The sequence below is a fragment of the Durotheca rogersii genome (assembly GCF_024521655.1).
Source record: "Durotheca rogersii strain YMJ 92031201 chromosome Unknown GGS23scaffold_24, whole genome shotgun sequence".
NCBI classification, from domain to species: Eukaryota; Fungi; Ascomycota; class Sordariomycetes; order Xylariales; family Xylariaceae; genus Durotheca; species Durotheca rogersii.
This window is the reverse complement of record NW_026251255.1, coordinates 25,972-34,915: the sequence shown is the minus strand read 5'-3', so window position 1 is coordinate 34,915 and position 8,944 is coordinate 25,972. Positions and strand designations below refer to the sequence as shown.

General features: G+C 46.3%; 2 protein-coding genes across 2 annotated transcripts; both read left to right on the top strand.

Moving 5' to 3' along the window:
* The first annotated feature begins 2,130 nt into the window (after nucleotides 1-2,130).
* Nucleotides 2,131-3,351, top strand: GGS23DRAFT_231973 (uncharacterized protein). Its single transcript, XM_051512065.1, has one exon. The coding sequence runs from the start codon at nucleotides 2,326-2,328 to the stop codon at nucleotides 3,154-3,156; it is 831 nt and encodes a 276-aa protein (XP_051369031.1). The 5' UTR covers nucleotides 2,131-2,325; the 3' UTR covers nucleotides 3,157-3,351.
* Nucleotides 3,352-4,186: 835 nt separating this feature from the next.
* On the top strand, nucleotides 4,187-6,235 carry GGS23DRAFT_606867 (amidase signature enzyme; the record flags this gene model as incomplete). The annotated part of the gene is made up of 4 exons (XM_051519961.1): nucleotides 4,187-4,311; nucleotides 4,367-4,469; nucleotides 4,525-5,308; nucleotides 5,451-6,235. The coding sequence occupies 4 exons, from the start codon at nucleotides 4,187-4,189 to the stop codon at nucleotides 6,233-6,235; spliced, it is 1,797 nt and encodes a 598-aa protein (XP_051369030.1).
* Nucleotides 6,236-8,944: the final 2,709 nt, after the last annotated feature.

Sequence of the window (8,944 nt, the reverse complement as noted above, 5' to 3'; positions counted from 1 at the left end):
ATGCAGATGAGACCCAACTTAACCCCTTGACAAATGACCCGTTTCTTTGTTCTAATCCCACCATTCAAATACCTGGTTTATTACCTAACTAGAAAGCCCGTAGCCTGGCTCATCGGGCGTATGTGAACCATATGTTGGGAGTGGCTTCGAATAATCCTATTTAGGTATGCCCTCGTGTTGTCTCGCTAACTACAAAACCGAACGAGTTGCCCCGCGGCTTCTAAATCCATGGACGTCGAATAGTAGCGTCGTATAATTATTAACCTTCAGTGGGCAGTGACCATCTTTGGAACGCTTTAGTCCTGCCACAGATAGTGCTATTCTGATTAAGCATATAAGAGCTAGCAAAAAGGGTTTGCAGTAGGGAATAGGGTCAAGTCGACATATGCAATATGCGGGACATGGCACCGGATAGACGGCCCGAGAGTAGCGAATACCGAAATGTGTGGGCAGGCAGGGTTACTAACCATTTAATTGCGAATCGTCTTCCAGAGACGAGTAAATTGAGAGTATGCTGACAAGGCGGGGCAATCCTCCGAATATATCACATGTATGGAATCCCAATTCCGATGTGTCGCTTAAGAAGCTTTTGTACTGTTAAATCAGAAAGGCGTGGGCGAGACGCTTCGCTGACAGTATCCTGCGACGCGAGTCGGTGGAGAGGTCTAATGAAGAGGAGAAACTCGTCCTGTCCAGCGAATACATACTGGTATGAGCTAGCCTGGGAACGCCAGCCAAGAATCTACCGTCTCTTCCCACCCAGCATACTGGGAGCTGCGAGATTTATATGGTACACAATTGACTATAACAAATAAACAGGGAAACCCGTTGCACATTCGCCTCTGTTTATCATCATCGTCCCAAGAGTAGAGCCACGGTCAGGGTTGGTTAGGCGCCTAGTAATTTCCGAAAACACGGACTTGTATTAACCCTTTTCCCCCTTTCACATTACCTAGTCACATTTTCACACAACGAACATTAACACCCCGTCCGCCGACCCACTAAGTATTCTATCTTCACGACTGGAAAGAAAGCTTTTGCGCATATACTCATATGTCTGAAGCTTGCTACGTAAGAGGTTTAAACATTCGCAGCTCATGTGCCTAGCAGCAGATCTTAGGGGTTCCCTTCTTAAAAAGCCGTGATGCGTATGTACAAAGCAACGAAGGTAGCGCTTGGGTGATGAGCGCGGTTGAAGAAGGCCAGGAACAGCGGGAATGGGGTCTGGCATAAAACAGGACGCTCCAGGTATTACCACCTTGGATGGAGAAGACGATCCTTAGAATAAGCCACTGTTTGAATTGCTTCTGGCAAGGTGAATCATGGAATGTTAACATTCAGGTTCTTGGCGCTCAACCCCAACGCCTCTGCTGGCTGATGTTTCACGGTCCTACGCGGCTGCACCTTACAGAATATTACCTTCTCCCTCAGCACTGGAAGTCTGTGGCAGGCCGTTCTCAGGTGGAAATGTGACGGCGTGATATTCAGGTTAGGGAGACTTTGTTGGAGAAGAAATCTTGGGAAACTGACAAGAATGCTGCAGGAAAATTCAGATGCTCACACTTCACATTTGGAGTAACGCGACAAACGAGGACGACGACCCCGAAGGCGGAAATACCTGCCGCTAGAGGAGCTTGGAGGAGATGCTATTATTACTGGGCAGATTGATTACGAGATCATCCTGATGGCAGCGGTTCTTGACGCTATCGCTGATGGGAAAGATGAAGATGATTCGCAGGATCTCCCATATTGGATTACCTGGATGGCGACAACATGCCCGTCATATCGCCAAATCCTGTAGGCGATTGCGGCATCTGGTATGGAGAAAACCACCACTAGGAGAGTGATGGTGCGATGAACCCGATTTATCGCGTCAACTAGAGTCCGTTTTACTGGATCCACAAATCTCCTGCGGTCCGGGTTTTGGCGATGCATTTTGGCATTGGAAACCGTTGTTGCACAATCGCGACAACCCGACGCCCTCCCCGTTCCCCTTTCTATATTATATCACAAGAGCCGACCATCGCACCAGATGCCTTTCCAACGGCCCACACGTTCTCTTGCCCTCGATCCGCTATCAATCACCCACATCTGTCGGCGGCGTCTCTGGTCGCCACCTCGCTGTTGTCAAAGCCGCATACCGACACCGAACGCCGCGCGTCCTGTAGGTCATGTTTGGGCATTGAAGGGCACGACAGCAGCGCCAATAAGAACCCGAATGACTCTTTAAAGCCTTCCGTCGAAGCGCCTATCTATCTATCAGCCTGAACACCGCGCCCCTCGACCGGGACGACGAACCGTTGCGTCACCCAAAGGCCTAACTTGATGGCTAGCGACCAGCGCTTCCTACTATTTCCGCGACTACCTACAGAGATCAGACGTCTGATTTGGATCCACGCTCTGCCCAAGGGTCGTATCCAGCTCTTCGCGCAGAACGTCCCGTGGGAGAATTGGCGTCTGCTTCCCCCGGTACTCGCCCATGTGTCTCGAGAATCTCGAGAGGTTGTGTTGAGTCACTCAATCGTGCGTGGATTTCAAACCACTGACGATATTCACACCACGACTTGGTTCATTGGCTCTCGGGATATCCTGGAGCTCCACAGCGGCTACCCGTACCCTTTGTCAAATCCAGACCCCTTTTTTTCGGCCGCCGAAAGAGTTGCAATCAATGTGGGAGACTTGGAGGGCGAAATTCGGGTCTTCATCAGAGACCTCGTCGAGAGACAACGTTTTGTTCGCGTGAAGATGGTCTATCTTCTGATCGCCCAAATCGAGACAGCGTACTGGCCTAAGTTTAGACCTGGCTTGACCGAACAGGACAAAGGCAAAGGGACCATCCTCGATCTATACAGCGACGAAGACCAGAAGAAGATCGAAGATTACAAGACCTGGGCTCGCTCTCAGGAGATGTCACCTGTTTTCCCCTGGAGTGAAGACGTACAATTGATTCTCACATCGGGCTTGGACAGCGTCATACTGAAGGAGATATACGATTACTACCAAAGGCAACCAGAAACCAGGCGCAGCGAAGAAGACGACGCGCTTCCATTCCACACCGCTAACACCCCTCTTGGGCCTGACCATCCATGGGTTATCCAGCAACGGAACCTACTGCCAGAATTCCACCCGGCAATACTGATCCTTGGGTGGCGATGAAGGAGGAATTATACATGAGGTTAGCCAGTAAAGAAAGACCACGATGTCCGTAGGTGGCCGGTAAGAGAAGGTGGCTTTTATTATCCGGTACTTTTGGCTGGTCATCACAGACGCACTCCGAAGATAACTACTGCCCCCCAGTCTCCCCGCATATGCTCCCGACCGACCACGGCCTATAGAAAATGAATAGGTGATCTAGCAAATTGATGGCCTTCACGAAATCACTCTATTTACTAGTTGGGACCTCGGTGGCGTAGACTCTGGCTAGGGTATTCACGAATATACCTACGTCGTCCTGGAGGAGTAAGCAGGTCCGCACGAGTAACTGTGGCATTACTTCAGTGGAGCAGAGGGCTAGGTTGGTGTATCTTATCTTGGATTCTATCAGCTGGTGTAAGTAATACGTAAGTTGCAAGAAAAGTCGCCGCCGAATATGCACCACCATGCTGTTACTTCAGGCAGAGTCCTGAATTTTGGGAGTCTTCAATGTGGGGTTTCTACTAAGGCGGGAAGACTACGCCTCGGTTTTGGGCAGATAGAAGAAGGCTAGCGAGAAGTACTAATCTCTTTAATGAAGTCATGTCGGTCATGTGACAACTTCGAAAAAGTCGTCAATGACTTCTGGTTTTTGCTTCGGCAGCGCAAGACTGTTCAACCGTACCGCAGTGCCCAAACTCCGCTTATATATTCGGAAGCTTTGGCCTGATATTGAAACAATCGGCACCGGAGATTTACAACCGTTTCCCTCTACTTACGACTTCCTACAACGTAAGGTAGCGTCGGTGTTTAAAAGCTGAGTAATGGCCACTTTTTTTGGGGTACCCAACTAGGTTTAGCCAAGACTAGCAGTGGCCACCACGTGTCATTCATACTCCCCGGAGTATTACGTAACTGTACAGATTGCATGATGTCCAGTTATCTGTGATCCCCTTTTATCCCGTCCGTCTTCCACCTCTCAAGCCTCCCTCCATCGAAATACCCCCTCCCCTTACCTACATCACTGGGGGAAGATCCATCTCGAACACTGACGATGGATCCTGAGCAGCGCTTTGCAGGCTATCCGCTACCTAGGGAGGGTCCCAACACGCCGTACTCACCTATCCGGAATAAAAACCCGGTACTTCGAGGATGGTCTCTAATCATCGCAGCGAAGCTGTAAATAGCATTCTTTCTTCCTTCGCATGTTACCAGTTGCTAACATCTTGAGTAGGGTTACGAATTCTTCTTTCTTTGCAAATGCGACTTGGGAAAATGCAAAATTCGGCCAGGCTAAAAACATCCCGAGCCTGAACGGTTACAACTGGAGACTTGATGTACGCATCGAATGGCCGGCCCCATCAGTGATATGGTGATTGACCGAATTAATAGCCCATGGTCAAACCGCTCATACCGGATGGCACCGTTCAGGGCAAGGCCGAGGTAACCCCCGACCTGATGCGACGACAGCCTGATGACCTACCCGGCCGTTTCTGCTCGGTAGCTGATTACCACGAGCGTTTCAAATCTGGGGAGTTAACACCCCTTCAAGTCGTCAAGGCCTTGTTGCCTCTGATATCCAGAGGGCAGACGCCTAGGGCAAAATATGAGTCGGCCTGGGCAGTTACAAAAGAGGACCTGGTCGTTGCGGCGGCCCGAAAGTCGACAGAGCGTTACGCCTCCGGTCTACACTTGGGCGTGCTTGACGGTGTGCCTATAGGAGTGAAGGACGACATAGATGTCGAAGGATACGTTTGTCATTTTGGACAACCTTTCGACCCCCATGACCCCTCATTCAAACCCGCGACGGAGACAGTTTGGCCGATCGCACAACTGGAAGCAGCAGGTGCTATTGTTATAGGGAAATTAGCAATGCACGAGCTTGGATCAGACGTCAGTGGATGTAACCCGCACTGGGGGACTCCGGTAAACTGGAACAACCCATCATACTACCCTGGCGGCTCATCGTCTGGCGGAGGTTCTGCCCTGAGTGCCGGCCTTGTCCCTCTTGCCATCGGAACGGACGCAGGCGGTTCTGTCCGTGTTCCTGCGTCCTTCTGTGGCGCTTACGGTTTAAAACCGACCCTCCATCGAACATGTACCATGAAGTCCTCAATCTGTGTCATTGGACCTATGGGGTCTACCGCTAACGACCTCTCTATCGGTTATCGTATCAGTGAGTCTATTCTTATATTTCCCCTCCCAAGAGCTTCACGTCTATCCCTCGGGTGGGTCGTCAAATAATTATTATTCATGAACCGTCGCGCAAATTGCAACGGGTCTTAACAGTGGCGGTGATTAACTTCGACTGATTCTAGTGTCGGCACCCAACCATTCGGACCCAGTTCAAGGCTCATTTTCGTTGTCTATCCCGCCTAATCCGACGGCGAAGAAAATAATCGGCATATACCGGGACTGGTTTGACCAAGCCTCTCCGGAGGTGCTGAACGCTACCCGTGACGCTATATCCTACTTTACAAATCAGTTAGGATATGATGTGGTGGACATAACGATACCATACATACAAGAGGGCCAATACGCACACAGCGCCTGGGCACTTACGGAAGGATTCGACCATCAGCGATCCCGTGTGGCGGATGCGTCAAGATGGGCATCGAATCTGAATTATTGCAACCAACTACTCATGACCATGGGCGCATCCACACCAGGAATTGATTTGATCAAGTACGGGCAGCTGCGCGAGTTGATCATGGAGCATCTTGCATTCTTATTCAAAAAATATCCTGGCCTGCTGATCCTGACCCCGACTTGCCCTGATGCTGGGTGGCCGATCCATCCAGGGGACCAAGCCTACGGATTCAGCGACGGAAATACGACAATCCGGACTATGATGTACATCTGGCTGGCAAATTCGACGGGCTGCCCTGCGGTAACCGCCCCAGTTGGCTATGCTGAGCCGACACAGGGCGAAGGGAAGTTGCCAATTGGGCTGATGGCGATGGGAGAATGGGGCGCGGAAGAACAACTCTTAGTTTGGGCGCATGAGGCCGAGACATATCTAAATGATTACGTGAAGGGAGGTCGGTACAGACCTAAGGATTGGGCCGATGTTATTACCCTGGCGCAAAACGATACTAACTAAAGACATCTGTAATAGGCTGTGCCTAGTAATAGAGCCCTGGTTAGCACCAGAGCTTAGCATGTAATTACCCTCTTCGTACCTATAAAGGTTAATGGAAACCACCTTTTGAGTTAAGTTTAGAGACGTTAGACTTGGTTATTGTTTTTTTTTTTTGAAAATCCCTTTATATAAAAATTTTCCTATATTTGTTTTTTAATTACCTTTTTTAGAAGGTGGACCTAACTTTTTCGGGTCTCTATTAAACAAGAGCAGCGTAGGCACGCTGTAATAGAGGCACGAAACAAGGGCAACTCAACTGCTAACAGCCGGCCTAGTACCGATCAAATTGAATCACAGCTATAAATAGTTATAATCGGTTAATCAGCTAGCTGAAAACGGCAGCTAGGAAAAGACAAGAATAGGAAAGGGGTAATATAGTAGTATGGTAGATCTAGGCTACGTAGCCTTTTAGATGTATATTTATATAGGTCTCGTACTTATATTTTCATTAGTTAAACTTAGACCTATAGCCATTACGATAGCTATCACTAGCTATAGCATTTACTCCTTCTTGCTATGTCTTTTCTCGCTATCTTCGTTGCCTGTCACGGTTTTAAGAGCTGTTCGCTGGGTAAAAGCCGTATGTTGATGAACTAAAGCTAGACGAGGAGAAAAAGGAAGAAAAAAGGTGCGCCGTGTGGGCCGTACTTGCAATAGCTGGCCTTATCCTCCGTGGGTGCTGGTCACGTGCTAAGCCCTAGCACTAGCTAGGGCCCTATAATGGGCATAGCCCATTACATTGCCTTCCTCTTCTAGTTTTTTCCTAACTATCGTTTTTAGCTAGTATAGTAGTACGGTAAGACATGCCTTCTTAATACATTACGTAACACGTTACGATAGGCCTTATGTCTATGTAGAATAACTATAGCTCCCGTAAGTACGAGCTATGCTATGCTTATTATCTAATTTACTACCTAGCTAGATTATTATCTTTACTACTTTTACCTTAATTAAAGATTTATTTTTATTATTAGATTCGTCGTTCTCCGATTAATATATTTATCTTAGTTATAAGCGCTTAAGTTACTTCGTCGTACCGTTATAACCGAATAAGTAACTTTTACGTTTTACTCTTTTTCTCCCCTTACCTCTTATACCTTCGGGCTAGCGATTATTACATTTCTACGACTAAGGGATATAACTAAGATACGATAACTACATTAGATTCCTTATCTCCCGATTAATATAGCGGTATTAGTTTTATTTATCTTAGACTATTGTACGTATTATAGTCTTCGATAGAGTATACTTTCGAATAAACCTATCCGGGTTTCTAGTATCGCGTACGTTCTACTCCTTCTTAATAATAACTACCCTATGACTTTTCGATCCCTTAACCTTTAGTTTTAAGAGTTTTTATTACGCTATTAGGATTTAAAGGATACCGATCGCCGTCGGCGCCGCTATATAACCCGCGAAGTAGTCCGCGTTTTACGTCGAATAAAGTATCCGCCTTATGGTTATTTATTTACTATAAAAAGATACGTATAAGCCCGGGAACTTTTACGATACTACTACCGTTAGAACGCTACTTAGTCCTTAATACTTATAACGTTATTAAGCTATCGATATTACGATTTAATATAACGAGTAGATAACGCTTATAGCGATTAACGCAAACCTTGTATAACCTTTTATCTACTTATGGGAAGGCATCCGTAAGCATAGGAAACTTTCGTCGTAATACTACCGCTACTAGGGATAATACTTAGCCCTCGATACTAACCGCTCCCCGAATTACTAATAGTATAATATATCTCGTACGAATAAATAGAGCTTATAGCAATTAAAGCAGTCCCTTCGTAGTTATTTATTTACTATATAGTATAGTGGTGCGGTAAGACATGCCCTCTTGATGCATTACGTAATACGTTACGATAGGCCTTATACCTATATAGAGTAACCATAGCTCCCGTAAGTACGGGATATGCCATGCTTATTATTTAGTTTATTACCTAGCTAGATTGCTATCTTTATTATTTTTACCTTAATTAAAGATTCGTTTTTACCATTAGATTCGTCGTTCTCCGATTAGTATATCTATTTTAATTATAGGCGCTTAAGTTACTTCGTCGTACCGCTATAGCCGAATAAGTAACTTTTGCGTTTTACCTCTTTTCTTTCCTTACCTCTTATGCCTTCGGGCTAGCGATTATTATATCTTTACGACTAAGGGGCATAGCTAAGATACGATAACTACATTAGATTCCTTACCTTTCGATTAGTATAGCGATATTAGTTTTATCTATCTTAGACTATCGTACGTACTATAGTTTTCGATAGAATATATTTTCGAGTAAACCTATCCGGGTTTTTAGTATCGCGTACGCTTTACTCTTCCTTAGTAGCGATTACCCTATAACTTTTTCGACCCCTTAACCTTTAGTCTACGGAGTTTTTATTACGCTATTGAGATTTAAAGGATACCGATCGCTATCGGCGCCGTTATTTAACCCGCGAGGTAATCCGCGTTTTACGTTAAATAAAGTATCCCGCCTTATGGTTATTTATTTATTATAGGGAGGTACGTATAAGCCCGGGAACTTTTATAACGATATTATTACTACTAGGATAATACCTAACCCTTAATACTTATAACGTTATTAAGCTATCGATATTACGATATAATACGACGATTAAACCGCGTTTATACCGATTGAGATATCCCTC

Excerpts from the sequence above, each read along its gene's own strand:
- GGS23DRAFT_231973 (XM_051512065.1), top strand. The coding sequence starts at position 2,326 with ATGGCTAGCGACCAGCGCTTCCTACTATTTCCGCGACTACCTACAGAG.